General features: G+C 40.1%; 1 protein-coding gene and 2 long non-coding RNA genes across 4 annotated transcripts in view; 1 reads left to right on the top strand and 2 right to left on the bottom strand.

Annotated features, from left to right (window-relative positions):
• Positions 1-325: 325 nt before the first annotated feature.
• LOC138224318 (uncharacterized) lies at positions 326-1847 on the top strand. The gene is made up of 3 exons (XR_011182776.1): positions 326-411; positions 949-999; positions 1572-1847. It is a non-coding gene; the product is annotated as an uncharacterized lncRNA (long non-coding RNA).
• A 715-nt stretch (positions 1848-2562) lies between these two features.
• On the bottom strand, positions 2563-6365 carry LOC138224199 (uncharacterized). Its single transcript, XR_011182549.1, has 4 exons — positions 4093-6365; positions 3871-3955; positions 3606-3659; positions 2563-3111 (listed from the first exon to the last, which is right to left on the bottom strand). It is a non-coding gene; the product is annotated as an uncharacterized lncRNA (long non-coding RNA).
• Positions 6366-7911: 1546 nt separating this feature from the next.
• LOC102686775 (Na(+)/H(+) exchange regulatory cofactor NHE-RF2) overlaps positions 7912-18958 on the bottom strand; it is a 68497-nt gene continuing 57450 nt past the window's right edge. For both annotated transcript variants that reach the window (XM_069180680.1, XM_015359843.2), the window contains 4 exons: positions 14512-14665; positions 13500-13543; positions 12532-12606; positions 7912-11474 (listed from right to left, as the gene is read on the bottom strand). In XM_069180680.1, the coding sequence (XP_069036781.1) occupies positions 11310-11474; positions 12532-12606; positions 13500-13543; positions 14512-14665 (438 nt within the window). In that variant the 3' untranslated portion in view covers positions 7912-11309. The remainder of the gene's footprint in view (positions 11475-12531; positions 12607-13499; positions 13544-14511; positions 14666-18958) is intronic.

Raw genomic sequence — 18958 nt, forward strand, 5'->3', positions numbered from 1 at the left:
TGAGTGCATGATAAATGTTTACACGTAAAATCTGACATCTTGTTGCTGAGTTTAGACCAGTTTATAGCACAGTGAGTGTCCTCGACCCCACAGCTCGCCTGCATGTTTCTAAATCCTTTCATTCACATTCCTGTGGCTCTCAAACAGTAATAGGGATGCACTAACTGTGATTTACTTAGATGGCCATGGGAAAAAGGATATTGAAACTTGTAACTCATGGGGGCTTCTGTAAACATGCTCGATATCTTTAATACGTTTTCACGTGGAGCCAAGAAAAAAAGCTGCCTGCACCGTCAGTCTGTGGCCACGCCCACTCGAATGACATCTCTCGCAGGCCACGCCCAGCGCACCTGTGCGCCAGGTTCTGCTGGAGAGAGCGGAGCTGAGTGCGTTTGTTCCGCGGCTTTTATGGTGATTTTTTATTTTTCCTTTATTTGAATGTACATAAAATTTGACTCATGTAATTATGTAGTCTAAACCTTACATGAGAAAAGGGTAAAACATGTATTTTCGTTGGGAGCTAAATAGCATTTTTAATGCGCCTTCGTTCACAAAATTAAGCGTGTGCATTCATCCAAACCAACGTTTGGAAAGTACTTTGAAAAGTAGCTTTGTAAAGATTTTCGTTATTTTCCCCGAGTTTGCTCTTATATTCGTGATAAAATTGTCGTTTACAACTAATCTTTTAATGGGCTTTAAATTGTAAATTCGAGTTTTTGGTGTTTTAAGTTTAGTGTCTTCGGGAAGGACACGATTCGCAGTACATATTGGGAGTTTAAACCTAAGTTTAAACATTTTATTCATTTCTTTACAAGTATCTCAGTAAAATATATTTATATTTATATTTATAACCATCTGCCCTGGTTAAAACGCTGTTTGCTGCTAAGAAACCTTGGCTTCAATTATCTTTAAATACTCGTCTAAATACTTGTGTTCTTGTGTTTTCAGTTTGGTGTCTTCGGGCAGGACATGCTTGGCTCAGCTACTGGAATTACCGATGTAAGTATAAACCTTTTTATTCGTTTACAGGTATCATTCTGAAGTATCTCCCGAGAATTGTTGTTGGAAATGTGATGCACCTTGTCAAAAAAAGACTCAAACTAGGAGATACTAGATTTCTCTCGGGCAGAAATGGTTTTGACCCGACAACATTGTAGGCCTGCTGTTTATAGAAACCGTTTTCTGCTAAACTAAACGATAAATTTCGTTTTTTTATGCGTCTAATAGAATATTCAGAAACCGTTTAGGCTTTCGAATTGCATCACAAAACGACGGAGCCTATAACGATATGGATGAATAGTTTGTGTTAACTAAATTGTTTCAGAAAAAGAATGCGAGTCTGCAATCGACACCCCGTAGCTGTATTGTGCTTTGGGTATTCACACTTGACATGTAACTGCTTCAATACCCTCTTTGAACAGGAGCATTTTCAGTTACACCAGACTAAGCGCTTTATTCTTGTAAATGTTCTGAACGTGTCCGTTCAATACAGAAGCTCGGTCTAACTAGCTGGGATCATTTCGAGATTATTTGTAACCGAAAGTTAATACTGATTTTTGTTTTTTTTGCAGGAAATGCAATGAAGTTCCAGTCTTCATTCCGGTCGCTGCCTCGACTGCTAACTCGGAGAAACAGTAACGTGCTGTGTGTTTCTGTATTTTTCCTTGGAGTTGCATGCAAATGTTTCTTACTCTGTTGACTTGTAACAGAATTTAGCGTTAATGTAGCCGTGCTTTGACACTTTGTAATTGAAATGCATGTTGATTTTCACTTTGAAGCCTGTGCATCTGACGTATTGTAATGCTTTGTTTTGTATGCCATTTTCGCTCAATAAATTGTTGATTGAACCTTGATTTTGTTCTTTGATTTCTTGTGCAGAGTTCTGTACTCCCTTGGCCCTGAAAAACCCCGGTGTTGGTGAGTTTTTTGGCGGAGAGATTTTGCTTACAGTTTGTGGCCGCAAGGGGACCCCCTATCGCTTTTTGACTTAAAAAGGTCAAAGGCTACCCCCTTTTTAAGCGTGTCCAGATTTTCCCGCCAAAAAACTTAGTATCTGGGGTTTCTCTCGGGGTCTGGTAGCAATCAAGCCGAGCCTCGCCCACCCCCCCTCATTGGAGAGGGGTAGGCGGGGGCTGGCTGATTGACTGCAGCTCTAGCCAAGCCCACTCGCTCCCGGCAGGAGAGGATGGCAGGTTGGTGGTGGCTTTGGTCCCTGCAGAGAGGCAGGTCTCCTGGGGTTGTGGACTTAGAAATCTGTCAGTTGCAACTGTGACTGATGGGCTGAGTCCGCCCTGGGTGCCTCCTCTCTCTCGGGCCGAGGCCATCTCCAGCCTGCCTTCCCCTCCTGCTGGGAGTGAGGGGGCTTGGCTAGAGCTAGCCTCCCTTCTCCTCCCCCCAGGGCTAGACCCACGCTCCCTCCTAGGGACCCTATTCCCCCCCAGACTATCTAAAAAGGCGGGCGTCCTCGCACTTTTCCAGGTCAGTGCGATGGGTTGTCGCCTTGCGGTGCGTGGCGCACGCGCAAGACAACACTTCACACCTTCGAAAATACAGGACAATGTAGACAATGAAATGAGTTTTTATTGCAGAATTCACAGCACATACAATAGCAGCAGTCAACAGAAAACATGCAGGTCAAGAATAAAATACAGCACTGAATCGGGACATTACAGATCAAGCAACTGGTAACAAAAATCAAATGTAACAAAAAGCACACTGTCAAGAATAAATTGCTGGAGATCGTCGGAGCGCAGCACATACAATAGCAGCAGTCAACAGAAAACATGCAGGTCAAGAATAAAATACAGCACTGAATCGGGACATTACAGATCAAGCAACTGGTAACAAAAATCAAATGTAACAAAAAGCACACTGTCAAGAATAAATTGCTGGAGATCATCGGAGCGCAGCACATACAATAACATCAGTCAACAGGAAACATGCAGGTTAACAATAACATAAATCGGTATACAAAGGGCACACTACAGATCAAGTCACAGAAATCAAAATTCAATTCAAGGAAAAGCACACATTGTCGAGAAGAACCTGCCAACGCTCGTCGAGTTGCTGGAAAGGAGATCGTCGGAGAGCAGAGAACCAGGAGCCGCAGAACTGAAGGCAAAAGAAAAAGGAGCAAGTTAACAAGATATCGGAATTGCATAATCGATTCACTTGACGTTCTGAAGACTATTAACTGTTTAATTAAAATACGGGAATAAAGATATTTAAAAACACACAAATTGAAATCACCAATACATCTCAGTCCTACTTTTTCGTTACTTAGAAAAGACGTTCAGCCACATTGAAATTCGATGCTACTTGTAAATACAAGACCAGGTAACACCGCGTATGTAATATTCACATAAACTCTGCTTTGAAAACCATCGCTAAAATGTGTTGGTATTATCCATCTTTACACAATGAATTCAATAAATGAATAAAAGTATCATAAAAAAAGAACCAGCGCCTTAGAGTTTACTCCGCAAAAGCACAATGAAACGAAAAAAGTTAGTATAAAACTGTTCTTTAGTAAAAATGCTGGGAAATACGTGTTGTTTTATCGAGTTACACAAATAGTGTTAGCGGAAGGTAGGAACAGAACTTACCTTGGAAAAAACACTTTCATAAGTGGAGATACGTTCTTGAAATCCTTTTACTACCTGGAGAAATAAAGAAAAACTTACGAATTAGTCAATTTCATCTGTACAACATTTTATTATTTCTGAGCGGTAAGCGTTATTATAGCCCGAATCCGAAAAGTAGAGATTACACAGCTACTTACTTTATACAGCACATGTTTGACGATAAATTACAGGGTTTTTCGTTAAAAGAAGAGCTAGATATACCATATTTTAAAATATATATACTTACATGAAAGGTAGTACAAGAACGCTGAATGCAAACTTTTAAAACTTCGAGAGCACGCTCAAACGAGCAGGAGACTCTTTTCGGCGTCCTAAAACACAAATTAAAAAGAAACAAACGCAATTTAAAAAGTTGCAATAACAATACATTTATGTCTAACTGTCCTCAAAGTGAAATTTGAGTTTTTGTATTTAAAATAAGAAAATTAGAAATAAAACGCAAACGAACCTCACGCCGCAGAAACTCTCCCCGCTGCCATCTTGCCGGGCGCACCTGTGGAACAGGTGGACGGGGCGTGTCCGCTGAGGAAGGTCACTCTGGGGGCGGGCTCGGCTCCTGAATGACAGCTGTGCGCTCGGTTACAAGGGCTCAACACTCACGCTACTGCAGATAAATAGAAACTTGAACTCACCAAATCATACATAAAGTATAAAACGGCTGAAGATTTTCAGACAACCTAACACAGTAGCATTCCCCTACGAGTCTGTTTGCTGGACTCGTTTAGCTTGCGGCCAGCTGGTCGAATCAAGAGAAATGTGCTGGAGAGAGACCCCTGTCGCTCCTAGTTAGGACTGCACCTCTCTTTCACTGCCAGTGCCACACCTGTCCTGCAGGTGTCTCAGTGGTATAAGGGGCTGCTTTTTCGAATTGAATTCCGATCTATGCATTTATAAAGGTCTTAAACCCCCCATTTGCCCTGTTTTGGAAGGCCCCGAAAATGGAGCCCCCCAAAACGGCCGGCGTGGTAGAGAACAGCCACTTCGACAAACTCACCCCGACAGCATGAGAGCTTCACCCGGGGATTAGGTCTCAGACCGGGGATTAGGTCTCAGACTGACGGGGAGGCTCGGGGCTCGACTTCAACTCACAAGACTCTCCGGGAGCCGATCTGCTCTGAACTTTAGAAGTGCCCGATGGTTCAGCCCGCGGAGCCACCAGGCCGGCCACGCAGAACACCGGCCATGTACATCTCTTAGTTTTCGAATGATAGTGGTCATTCGAGTGACAAGGTTCACACACAGAAGTTTAATCCTTCAGATTAAAACTGTGCATATCAAAATCAATGCATTTAAATAGAACGTAAACTGGTATATGCACAGAAAACAGAATAGTGATGAGGATGTAATTACAAATTTTGCATCAGTGGAGCATCACATCACTCCTTATTACATTAGAAATGCTATTATTTAATATGCTATGAGATATGACAGTTATTATAGTCAAAACGTAGTCAAATGCAAAGAGTGCAGGTGGTAAAAATGTTGTCTCCGAATAGCAGTCGGCTGGCAAACTAGTGGAAGATGCAAATGAATTTTGATTAATTTAAAAAGTCATTTAAATTCTATATAGTGTTATACGATGTATGCATTATTCGTTATACAGTGAAAACTGTTGGGGAACCACTTTCAATATGTGATGTACAGTATAGGAAACACATGTGCAGGAATCACATGCGAGGCTATCAAAAACTAACAGCATAATTCGTACTGCTTGTCCAAAGTTAAAAAAAAACAGGAATTCAGAAACGGTGTTTCTGGCGCAAGTTTGGCCAATTTCTAACTTTTTACTGTTGATGATCTGAATCCCTGGGGATGAATAAAGTATTTTGAATTGAATTGAAAACAACATTGTAAATGTTCAATTAAAGTTCCAGTAAGGTTACTCCACCAACACAATAAAAAGGACATGGATAACCACGTTTTTTTTTTTAAAAACTTAAATATATGTTCAATAATTTTTTGTGAAAATAAAACTGTTTTCACATATTTCTGAGGTCTACAGTCGTGAGACAGCAATAGTTTCCAATGTTGCTTTGCAGTTGTGTTATGAACTGCTGTACCTAGGACAACTTACTGTACATAGTGCCCCTTAAAAAACAAATCCTAGTTCTTTTTAATGTTTCCGAATTTGCTTGAGTAAAATATATAATTCAACAATGGTCTTGTACTACTAGAAGTTGCTAATTCTAGTATTTTTAAATATGTTGCTCTAAAGAAGGATCGCATCTTCAAACTTCCATTGATTCGTATCACAACGAGAAACTAATCCTTAAGATTGAAAAAATATGGACACAGCTACGAAGCATTAAGATCGTTAAAGCCTTTTTTAAGAACATGCAACTGTTCGCTAATGTTCGTTTTCTAAGGCTAAACCCACAACTCTTGTGATTACGGCATGGGATTGGAGACAAACTTTATTTTCCTGTTCACACAAACGCACAGAAAATACTGAAATACTGGTATTAATTAAAAAAAAACCGCCGCCCCCTGGAAACAGAGAAACAAAATTGCAGATATACTTATCCTTGCAGCAGCAATAGTGTGCTTCAATTTTCTCACGGGGATACTAGCGGTCAATGTCGCTGTAGAGAGTCGCATTATTGCCCGAAAAAGAAGGAACGAAAGCGGCTGGAAAGCAATTTTTAACAGCACAAACCGGCTCAAACGAATCAGAGCGGTTTGGTTCTCCTGCGACGTTGCAGGTGGGCAGTGCGACGTCACGACCCCATAGAAATAAGGCGTTACTGTATATCTCGGAAACGAAAGCAGCACAAAAGCTACTTTCAGCGAATGTGATGTTATTCATCGTTTGAGCCGTTTATGGGAGGGGGGCAACTTCAGACTGCTCTGCCACTCCTCCTACCTTCAGTGTATTTAAATCCACAGACACAAACCGGATAAGATGGCGGAATTTGGTTATGAGCACCGACTCTTTGCTGCCACGCTAGACATTGTTCGAAAGACGCACGACCTCTGAAATATTACTTTAATCTCTCGCCTGTTGGTTTAAGGAAACTGTCTATTGGCAGAATCACACTGAGGGCCTGAGGCTCTTGAAATCTGCCTCCAGTGCCTTGCAGTGATGTTCACACGTTTGAAAAGTCGAACCGCTCAGCCAGTTTAGAGTGGGAGACAGCAAGAAAGCCTTGAGAGATGAGGCACAATTTCTAGCAGGAAACGCAAGTTCTATCACCACTCCACAGCAAGCAAACTGCCCCCTTCACAGTCTTTCAGTGCTGTTGAGCACACTTCAGTGGTACTAGTTTCTGTAGATCTTAACGTGAAAGTCTTCACTAGAGTCCTCAGCAGTGCCAAAGAAAAATTGCACTGTTTCTCTTGCAAGAGAAACACCTGTAACAACTCCTGTAACTTCCCCATGTCTCAGTCTCTCTCCTGAAAGTAATCCAAGTCAGCCTGGCCTTTATTTTAAGGGATGTTAGGGATGAATGGAACTTCTTTGAGTGTCTACCCTTGCACCAGATGATAGCAGGGCTTGCTTATTCATTTCTTGTTGCACAGCACTTATTGCTGCCTGGTTTGTGTTCTTGGTCTTGAAGCTGCTGGTCTTTCTTTGGCCATGGTTGAGGGCAACAGGACATCTCACTGTCCAGGACTGGCTGCATGCAGAAAAACATCATCTGACATGAGGTGATGCATGCCCTGGGCTTCATCCATGAGCACAACCGGGTGACAGAGGCAGCTACAGTACATCAAGGTCCTGTGGGATAATATCACGCCAGGTGTGGAGCACTTACTGTCAGGGGTCAGTTACACAGATGTATGAAGTTGATAGGAGCCTTAAATACACAGTCATTCACTTTCAATAACCACCTTTCCAATTCAGAGTCACAGTGGCCCCAGAGCCTAACCTAGGAAGGACTGGCTCAGGGTGAGATACTAACTGGATGGGACACCAGTCCACTTCAGAAGCATTAAATACATTTTGGCAAATAAGATTTTAAGGATCTAATTTTACCTGAGAAGAAAAATAGGCATTTACCAAAAGGAATACCATGTCATAACTTATATTTTATATGCAATATCCATATAATCACAAACAGGGCAACACTGTAACAGCTGCGGATACAATCCACGTTCGGCATAACTCATTTTGTCTGCTCAAGTTAAAACTTCTGAATCCCGAATGAAGCAAATTGACCTGCTCTCTTATACAGGAGACAGTCAAGACATGTCTGGTGCAGCATTTGTTTTTTGGTGAAAATTACGTTACGACGTTGAACGAGAATAAATCTGCTCGGACACCGTGTGAAGATTCCTTGTTTTGTAATAAGTTTATTGTTAACAATGTAGAAATCAGACACCATTAATTATACCTGTACTTGAAATGCATCGGTAGTCTTAGACAACACAAGATGTTACAGGGGTACGGAAACACTTAGTATAGAATGGCTAAAGGAAAACTGTATTTCATGCTCGTATTGAAAAATTCATCTCTGCAGTGTAGAAGAAAGAAAGACTGCAATAAGTAGCATAAATTGCTCTAGTTATTGCTTATTTTCCAGTGGTAGGTCTATCTAGCCAGTCAGAGTAAAGTTTAGACCTAATGTCTTTCAACAACATTAACAGCTTTGAAGAAGAGTTTTTGTTTGAAAAAATCCTTTTACTTTTTTTAAAAGTACACTCAGTCCTCACTGAGTGCTGTTCTGCCTAGTACAATTGAAGTGATAGACTGTTGATTGCAGCATTGTATTAGAAACAACGTGTTACGTGTTTTTGAACAAAAGCAACAGCCTGAAAAAATGAGAGAAAACCTCATTAATAAAACAAGATCTATGAATATTCCAGGACAGGCTATAGTGTCTTACTTTATAAAAATACACATCAAAGCTCACTGAGTATTCCCTAATGTTGCTGATACATTGTAAAATATTGGAAACTGAAATAGAGTAAATCAGCATAATTATGCCAGATAAAAAGAGAACACCTTCATAAATGTAAATGGAACAAGATAATTCTAATACTATATCCAGTTGCAGTTACAAAAAAGTATTTTAAAAATACATTTAATACACAAGTGATTTTTTCCCTAATTTTTTCCCTAATTATGTAGATACCAGCTCTTTAAAATACAGTCATGGGCACATCAAATGCAGTGTCTCCATTCCAACATTAATTTCTACTGTAAGTGTTACTTTTGAGCCCCTATTTTCAAAGGCCTATGAGAAGGAAGTAAGTATTTCCCAAATCCTTTAAAACCTTACAGTACAAACAAGCATGATGCATTGGCTCAGATGTAAGTTTGACTTAAAGCCATCAGAGATTTCCTTTGTTAAAACGGACAATGTGATTGAGAAACTGGAAAAACCCTAAAATAAACTTAGGACTCAAAATGGCAAAGATTCTTAAGGTTGTACCTTTTATGGCGCCATTATATAACTATTCCTTATCTTATTATAAGCGAGAGAAATGTTGAAAAGTAGCTCCAAATCTAGTTCAGAGCTGGGATTCTACACGTAGAAGAGGAGGCTATTTGACAGCTTTGAGCTCCAGTTTTCTCTGCAAAAGAAATCCACTTCAAATGCACGTCGATGCTTGTTTATAACATACGTTCGTGTAATGTGTTTGGTTAGATGATGGTTTGTCTCCACATTTCCAACACAAAGAGCACAGACAAGAGCTGCACCAGCAGCCCCAAATCACATTTTAGGTTTCAGCACTCTGGAGAGACCTGGAGACTGCTATTATTACAACAGTCACATTCTGCAGTACGAGATCCATCGTAATAGGAAACTCTTGTTATTACCTTCCAGCAAACACATTGGTAGAGTTGTCAATGGTTTCATTACACAACAATTCCTCCTTCATCAGAACAATGCGAATTGTTGAATCTTAAGGTGCAAGGCATGACTACTCCTGCATTCGTCCATAGCAGGGCCAGGCAATTTAATCAAGCAGTCGGACATTCGGGAAGTAGAAGGTAGCCAGAGCATCTGGATAAAACCCATGAAAACGCAGCCAGACGATGCAAACTCCACACAGGGGGTGCTCTACTCCAGAGCTCACAGTGCACCCACAGTATGCAAAAATAATACTGCTAAGAGTGGTTCACCTTTACTGTAACAAACTACTAAACCCACTCATAATGTAGATTCCAGTTCTTCTGGCTCATTGCGATTCTAACCAAAACACCTCAGTCGCAAAAAAAAACGACAGCTGTGTCTGCTTATCGCTCAAGCAAATCACACAATATTGTCTCCTAGTGGTAGACAAGTTCTCATTTTAAGTCTCTTCGTTCACTCAGTTCTCCTCAACCATGCATTGATGTGCACCCATGCATTATCGGAAAGTTGCTTACCCTCAAATTGTAAGTCTCATGGTGGCAGGCAGGGGGCACGCACAGAAACACACAGGGACAATTAATTGGTAGAGACACTAATTGACCCAGCCAGTGTGTCTTTGGAAACTGAAAGTCAACCTGAGCCCTTAAAGAAAACCCACATGTGTACAGGAGCAACATGGAAACTCCTGGTAAAAATGGCATCCCAGTCTGCAATTGAACCCAGGACCCAAGTGCAAACCCATGTGACTGTGCAGCCCTCTCCCAAAACTACTCACTCCTCTGTAATTCATGCTCATCTCAGCCAAGCGGGGCAGAATGAAGCTAGAATAGATGCCACAGCTGCCTACTTACTGATCCCCCTAAGCCCTTATATTCCAGGAAGAAACACAAATAAAGCATTTGAATGTGCCCTTTTAAGTAAACTATCAAGGGAATATTCTGCATTGTTTATTGTAAATACTTGTTCAATCCTCTTAAATGTCTATAGATTGGTGGAATACTGATAAAATTTCAAAGTATGCTTGTGCTAAGGTAATCAAAGGCCTTTATTTCTGCCATCTTGCTTAATTTCTTCAACCCAAGGTTATTTAGTCCTGTTAAAATTCATACAGCTGTGCCTCGGCTGATAGCCACGTCACCTCCATCAACACCATTACCAACACATCCCAAGGCGCTAACTTCAGATCTACCCTGGCAAGCACAATGGAACCCTTGAAGACTCCTGTGTTTCTAAACCACAGTGTACCGGATTATCTATGCGTGGCTTTCTGAGGTTGAACAACTCTGAAATTCGATACATTTAAATTCGACACAATCCCTTATCCTCAGTAGTGCTTTATTTGACTATTTTAAATTCTTTTTACCTTCCCAGTGGCAGAATGTACCAGAAAGAGCTTTGGAATTACTGCCTTGACAAAAATGAATACCTGCACATGTGTTGAGTTGAATTAAAGTGAAAATGAAGTTCTAGAGAATGTACAGACGTTTACCAATTTATGAATTATCTAAAGAGAAGGACATGCCTATTAAAATGTCCTAGATGTTTTTCATGACAAATTCAAAAAAATGAAACAAAAAACTGTATACAGTAAATGCAATATACATCAGCTAACCTGTAAATAATTCCATTAAAGAAAATAACGAATCTAGATATATTTCCCTAAACTAGAAATCTGTTCTTCTCAATATGCACATGAGAGGAAATTTGGTCACACTTTCTGTCAAGGAGACTGGTTTTGCTTGCAGCAGTTTGGAAAAATAAACATCTTGCACGGGCTCTGTAAACATTTTTTTTTACATGCTTTTCTGTCACGTTTTTCCTCTCTCCCTCTTCTTGAAATGCAGCGTCGGGCGAGGGGTGCTTTTCAAAAGTTGCTGAAAATTTCGTGCTTCTTGTTCCAGTCCATCTGCGGAGCCCGTTTCTTGGCCCGCTTGGCATGGGCCTTCTCTTTGGCTTCAGCTGCTGTGGGGCTCAGTCTGAGGCCACTCTCTGCAAACGGGTCCTTGTACCCCTCTTCCTGCTCCTCTACCTGCAAGAAAGAAGAACCAGCACAGAGCTGTGAGAGGGACTTGGGATCACAGATCTGATCTACTGAGTGGGCTCCTTCCCGTTCTCTCATGCCATTTCCTGTCCTGTCGGCCAACTAAGCTCTTCCATCCCACAGTCGATCCGATCTGATTCAACGCACTGCCTTTCACAGAAAAGTTGCATGCAAAATAAATGTTGTTCTATCTGCTTCAATCTAATAGACATACTGTAGATAGAACTTCATTTCAAACAAGAAAACAGATCCAAAATGATAAATTTGTACCTGTCCCTGTGCACGGCAATTTCCATGAGGTGATTGGAGTTTGACAACAACTGCACAATCTCAGAACCCAGGTATGCTGACGGACACTATAAGCCAGATATGTAGGATAATAACTCCTTACCTTTAAATACCTAGGGTGGTTCTCCTCGTGCTAATGAATTTCCCACTCCACTGCACTGCGGACTGAGCTCACACGTGCAAACATATAGATCTCCAACACCTGCTTTTTGTCACTCTGTGTTTCTAAAACAGCCATCAATCAGAGTGTCTGTGAAGTAATATGTATAATGTATAGTATGATGAAGCAATATTCACTCTCCTTCTAAAATAAACAACTGAAAGAGTACAAGAAATGGTACTTCACTTGAATAGCTTATTTATTTCCACAGAGGTTTTATTTTAGATTATTTTTGATCTTAAATGGTTTGACTAGAGCTTTTAGAATGGCTGATCTCAGGAGTGAACAGCTTGTTGAATGTGTTCTAGCGTAGTTAAGAGCTTCAGGTCTAGAATAAGTTCCTTTATACTGACAAGTGTGCTCGGTTAATTGTGTATCTGGTACACTATAGTTTCATTTTAAATACAATAAGAATAAGATTAATTCCTTGCTGCAATTTCTTATTTAATGGCTCAAGATGTTTAAAAGAATGAACCAGGTATAGTGGCATGGATTTTTAGAGTATTACCAATGACTGTTAAAGGAAACACTGACTTGTTAAAGGAGAAGAAGCAGTGGGTCATAATTGTAGAAAAAATGCACGAGGTGTCAACTCACCTGCTTTAACTCAGTGGTTCTGTCGGGGCTCTGGAGTTCTGACTGGGAGGAGTCTGCATTTGAGCTTCCATTTATCTAACCGAAAACATATATGAATGACATATTCTGCGTGCAAACATAAAAGACACTTACTGCTATTACTGTAATATCTGGATGACATTTCATATGCAGATTTAGAAAAAAGTATCACTGAAATAAACAAGAACCTTGATGAGAACCAACTTTATGTAGCTCTCTGCATGAAAATTCCATTTTGCTTTAATTTGTGTTTTCATGCTGAGGAACAGGAAGCTCGGTGTCCTTGTTTATGGTGGAAATATTTCACATTTTTGCAAAACCGGGATTAAAGGGAAAATCAATTTAACTTTAAAAAGCCTTGTGCTTTGTATAGCAAGCTCTTGGAAAGCCCCTGTCAAAATAAACACAAAACAGAACGAAGCAGCTGGCTGTTTGGAACAAACAGTCCGATTCTGCGGCTAACATGCTCCGCTCAGAACAAGGCAAATCCAGCATCAGTGACAACTTGGGTGGCAAAACTGACTGAAGAGGAACAGCAGGAGCTGCAGCACTTTGTCCCAAAGTATTGCCATTCTGTTTTCTTTGCTCATGTAAGTTTGTTTAGTTAAAAAACACACTTTTTTTCCCCCAAGAATGAAAGATATCTAGAAGTAACATGAGATATTATTACACTAAAAAGGTTCATTTTCAATATTTCAGCACTGTTTGTAACAGAACCAGAGAAGGTTTTAACACTAATTTAGAAAAATAAAACTCATTTATTCAGCACAGCATGCAGTTATGTGGAACACATTTCAGAAATTGTAACATGTTGAACAGCATAATAGTGGTTTTACTTTCTTGGCACAAAAGACAAATCTTAGAATGGTTATTGCTAAAAAATGTTCCAGAGACCATGGTAGTGTGTGAGTAAGTGAGTCATATCTCACTGTAATGATTAAGACACTAACCTGTGGCTTTGGGGATCCATTGGTTATAGGCTGAGACACAAAGCCTAATAAAAACACAGAAAAAAACTGGCATATTATTGCTAATATGCAATATATCTTATAGTTACAGTATTTTACAGCATTTACAGAATTATTTGAGACTAAGACTTTTTAGATCTGTTCATCTATATAAGCACATCATCAAAAAAGTATTCCATCATCTGCACTAAATGTGAGTCATTCCTTCCAATGATTGTAGGTCCTGTATATACCTGCAGTCCGAATTTATGGAACCCTGATTTGGATTGATTATGGTTACCCACAACTAAAGTTAACCACAAAGGAACAATGAGAAACCCTTAACAAGGAAATGATAACAGGAAAGGGTACTATTTATATATTATATATATTATATCTCACACAGAACATATGTATTTAAGAACTTTAAGAACTGGGTTCTTAAAAAAAGCAGTAAAAACAAAGCAACACATTGACTAAATGCATTATTATAATATTTTACAGATATAACATATAGGATGTCACACTTCATCTACCATTGAAGTGCCAGTAGCTTCAGTGCACAGCAGATTAGGTGGAGAAGGGAGAAATTGCTTCACCAATAGAATTGAGGGGGAGCTTTAGAGAAACCAGATTCATGTAGGCAGTGAAATTTAGAAAGAGCATAGACTGTTTATATCTCTGCTCTTACAAATAGTGGCAGGGAACGTTAACATCTCATCCGAAGACAACACCTCTTACAGCAGTGTCTACAGTCACCACAGTAGGGTATTTATCTGGAAATTCTGGTCCAGATGGAGGAGGACACCTTACTTGTCTGCCAACAACACTTACAGCATCAATTAGAAAACGAATAAGTAGTGGACTCCATCTGTATTACTGTGTTGCTGCATCCTTTAGACCTGTATTGGAGTTGAACTGAGACTGGTGAATGCACGTCTAATGAACGTGTGCCCTGCTCTGGCTGAATTCGTGAAATCGAGCTACAGCTTGCAAGTTCAGCGTGCCGCAGTACCTTTCACATGGCTCTCGGTGGGAGTGACGCCCAGCTTCCTGAAATACTCGTCCGTTTCCGCGTCAACCACCAGCAGTCGGGCCTCGGTGCCGCTGGATTTGATGAACGCCACCACTTCGGAGTGCTTCATTCCTTCGATGTTGACATCGTTCACCTGCAAACACAATCCGACACCACTATTCAGCGCCAGCCAAACATTTACCACACTCTGTTGGGAGCCGGTTCAAGTCAGTAACCTCCAAGAGATTTGTCACAACAGGGATTAAATGAAAGCAAACAAAAAGTGTGTCAAATGTTCCAGATGAGGCTGGTTATTAATCTTCATGCATTTTCAAGAGAAAAGACATTAGCTATTTACTACACACTGTCCAAAGTTAATTAAAATTAACTCCATCAATTAATGGGTTCCTTGATTATGTAGATTACGTTCATGAAGTGGTGGAGAATTCTTATTGGAGGGGATCCTTACACTAAAAATACTGCTTAAACTTCAGCTAATATGCAGAAATTCTTAGTGGGTCACATGAAAGAAAATGTAATTAAAATCAAAACGCCAGGAATTGTAATTAAGTGAACCAGAACTGTTTCTCCAAATCATTTCAATCAATGAAAATTCAAGTTATTTTATTTTACAACATTTCAGTACTTTCAATCAGCTAAAAATTAATCGGTCTGTAAACTTGAAATCCTGCTCATTCTTTCTGATTTCCAGTTTTGACATCAGCAGAGAATTTATTTTCTTTCTTAAGTTAGGGGAGAAATGAGAGAGAGAGCTCATGTGTTGGAGGAAAGGCTTACCAGTTTCCTATGTTTTTTCTCTAGTTAGGAAGCTTGGGTATAATAAAACTTACAGTAAAGTGTACATGATTTATACAAAAAGAATGCCATAGAAGCACACAAGCTCCTAATAAGTAATGAAGTTTTTAATACTGAGCTGCAAGAAATGCAATCCACATGTGTTCTGTAGGGTTTTACAATACATATTTTAAAACATTTTAAAGTTAAGTCTTCAGCAATTAGCATCAAATTACCATCAGTGAGAAATATCAATCTTAACAAATGGTACACACAGTGCTTTTTTCATAATAAAGCACAAGGATTATAAATTACAATTTGATTACACTTTCTTAAAAATTACAACTGTTATATTTTAGGTTGTGCTGAAACGTTTCCGTTTTTAACTATTTTTCCCAACATCCCGAAAAATCCCAGATTCTCTTCCAGTACTCCCCACGGCACCTGAAAATACAGCTATCCTAGACAGTCTCATGAGCACATGCTCCCCTCACCCCAGAACATGCCTGATGAAACAGCTCTTTGTTCTCCTTCTTTCCCAGTGAGGGAACTCTGCTTTCACGGTATTCCCTCTGCTCTGAGTTCCCAAAATCCATCTGTCCAGACCCCTTCCTCACCACATCAAAGCTTAACTGCACTTGACACAGAACAACAATAAAAACAACAGTCCCGTGTTTTGAAACAGAATCTATTTAAACTGTAATTACACACAAGAGAGCTTCCAAATGGGTCTGGTCCACTGATTTACAAGTAATGTTTCCCTGGTTGGCATAATTTCCTTCTTTTTGCTGTGACTATGTGACATAGCCACACCGTTGTTTGGAAATAAGCCATGATTAACACAAGCACAAAGAGAACATTGGTTAGTAAATGAGACTATACTATTGCCTCAGAAAAGACGCAGGTATACAATTCTTTGTGAAAAGTCCCAAAGCACTTCAGCATCCTCCATGCTGTTACTAAACAGCATGCTGCGGACATTTCAACCACCAGATGGTGATATCACTCCAACAGATTAAAATTGAATTCCCATTCAAGCTGGGAATTTCAGAAGCCAGTTCAAAAGTAGGCTAAGATACCCTCGACATACATTGTCATCAAAAGAATCATAGTGAGAGCAAAAATAAATCTACCTATTTATTTCAATGTTCTTAAGATAGATTTTTAAACAAGGCCCTGAGTTTAACTTCACATAGAATTATACAATTCTGTTACAAAGTTTTCTGAAATAAACTATTAAATACAATAATTCTGCTTTGCAATAATTCTGCTTTTTTACACTGGCTTAGAAGTGCAAAAAGTTCTGAAACTGTCTTTTGAAGTGATTTCAGCAGAGTCTGACTTGATCATTCTAGCAACATGAAAAACAAAAAGCACGTCCAGGTCATGTTCAGGTTTTTAGGATGTTACCTGTCTTTTTCACATGGATACCATGAAGCACCAGTAGCTACACGAGGAAGACAAGCAGGTGGTGAAGAGAGAAATTGCTTCACTCTTTGATATCAGGTGGAACTTTAGGGAGGCCAGACTGTTCAAGCACAGCATGGAGTTTAGCTAGTAGACCAGGGTTAACACCTTCCCCTTTTGAAAAGTACCACAGGATCTTTAAATCAGGACTTCTCATTAACAACTCATCTGAAAGATGGCACCTCCCACAGCGCTGCAGTACTGCTTCCCCAGTCACAGCACTGGGAGCACTGGCCTTGGAAACTGTGGTCTAGAGGGAACAGTGCCACCTGCTGGCCGACGAGCAGCCGCATTCTAGTTTATACGCAAGATCACTTTATTGGTCATATACAGTACATAGGAGGGGTCCCATATCTCCCCCAGCTGCAGTGCTGCACCCAGGTGACGTGTGGCAGACACAGATTGCTCAAGCACAGAGTGGAATTTAGCCTGGACACCAGAGTCAGCATCCCTGCTCTTATTAACAGCGCCGCGGCTAACGTTTCCTTCCTTCACCATACTGGAACATTGCTGCCAACAAAGAAACCTGGGACTCGGCAGGGACAAAGGAGCAGGGTTGTGACGACCTTGGCATTATAGACACAAAGTGGAGGGTTGTGGGTCTTCCCGGTGTCGAAGGCATGGGGAGAGATGAACCATGTGTGTATGGCAAACAGATCAGCGTCCACATCAGGGTGAGAGATCCACCAGACAGGACTGCTCCTGGCTTTGCATTCTGGCAAAAGAGCTGGGTTTGTGACACCCTATTACACTGCATCACTAAGACATCTATTTTGGGACAGTAAATGTAAGGTTGTTAATGTCCCCCTCCAAAGCAGCAAGGGTGTGCTTGCATTAAATACCAACATTATTCTAATTATTATTAATGAAGACCAAGGGTGCTTTTTACACACAAGAGGCTTTCGATTTGTGTTTATTCACATGACATTCTTTCAGTCTTACCATTGACTGAAACGCTGAAACTGCTAATCATGAAAAAAGTCCAGATGCTTTTCACCAAACATCACAGCCACAGAGGTCTGGCCTCCGGGACACAGTTTACAGCCAATGCTGAACACGAACACTCCCAGAGTCCGTTTAAAATGCATTTCCATCCTATCCTTTCCAGCTTAGCCTAGAAGGGACTTTGTACAGTTGGGGATTTATTTTTGCCAGCAGTTACACTAGGCATGCAGACAGATATTCTTTTTGACAGAATGTAGGTGTACTGTATGTGGTAGATAACAATCATAATTTTAAAAATGTACATAGTACAATGTTTAAAACAACCTCAGGTAACAAGGAAAACAAATCTCCTAAAACTCAGAGGTTAGGTCAATGAATACTTTTCATACAAGAGTTGCACTGAAGACTTGAGACTTGAGATGAAGTAATTTACTACTCTTAATTACTGTTTAAAGTTGAAACATATATTTTTGTTAATGAGATTAATGCAAATCTGTTTCCTACTTTCCCTCAAGAGTGAGAACAGCAGAGGTACAGAATGGGGAAGAAAATTAAAGGTTAAAAACGAATAATTTCGTAGAGACTAAATGCATTCTGGAGTCACCATAGTTTTGTCGCAACTGCCCTTCACTAAATCTTCAACTTCTCCCAAAATGCTTTGCTGCTCTAATGTTCTTTTTCCCCTGCTGCTTCTCTTTGGTTTCCTAGCAACCACTTACTTTCACAGCACAGTCATCAAGAAAGACCAGAGAAAAAAGATGTCTCATCACACCTCAGGGCAGAACATTTTCACCCTATTAGAACACATCACAAAAAAAAAACACCTTTTCTTGGAAGAAAGATGGGCTTTTACGGAAAGTTTCTTTGAAAAGAATGGACACAAACACTGTGCCTGTGTTGACCTCAAAAGAGCTACGTTCTGTGCAATTCAGCCATGGTTCACAATCAAATATTCATGAGTGGCACTTGTTGTACGAATAGTGTGGGTTTCAAGTATCAGTATCCTAGAAGGTATTTTGTTTTAATATTTATCCTTTGTATGAAATGAGACAGAGTTTGCAAAAGAAACAGATAGCTGCTGAATTCACTTGTAGATGCTGTACTTCATCATTTTGACCTCCAAAGATACATAATAAAAACACAGCAACACAGTGGCCATATAAAATGTTAACTGGAATGTCTATCACTTACAGTAGCTACAGTAAGACTTGTGGTTTTATTAGAAATCAATTGCAATGTC

This window comes from Lepisosteus oculatus, chromosome 19 (assembly GCF_040954835.1).
Source record: "Lepisosteus oculatus isolate fLepOcu1 chromosome 19, fLepOcu1.hap2, whole genome shotgun sequence".
NCBI classification, from domain to species: domain Eukaryota; kingdom Metazoa; phylum Chordata; class Actinopteri; order Semionotiformes; family Lepisosteidae; genus Lepisosteus; species Lepisosteus oculatus.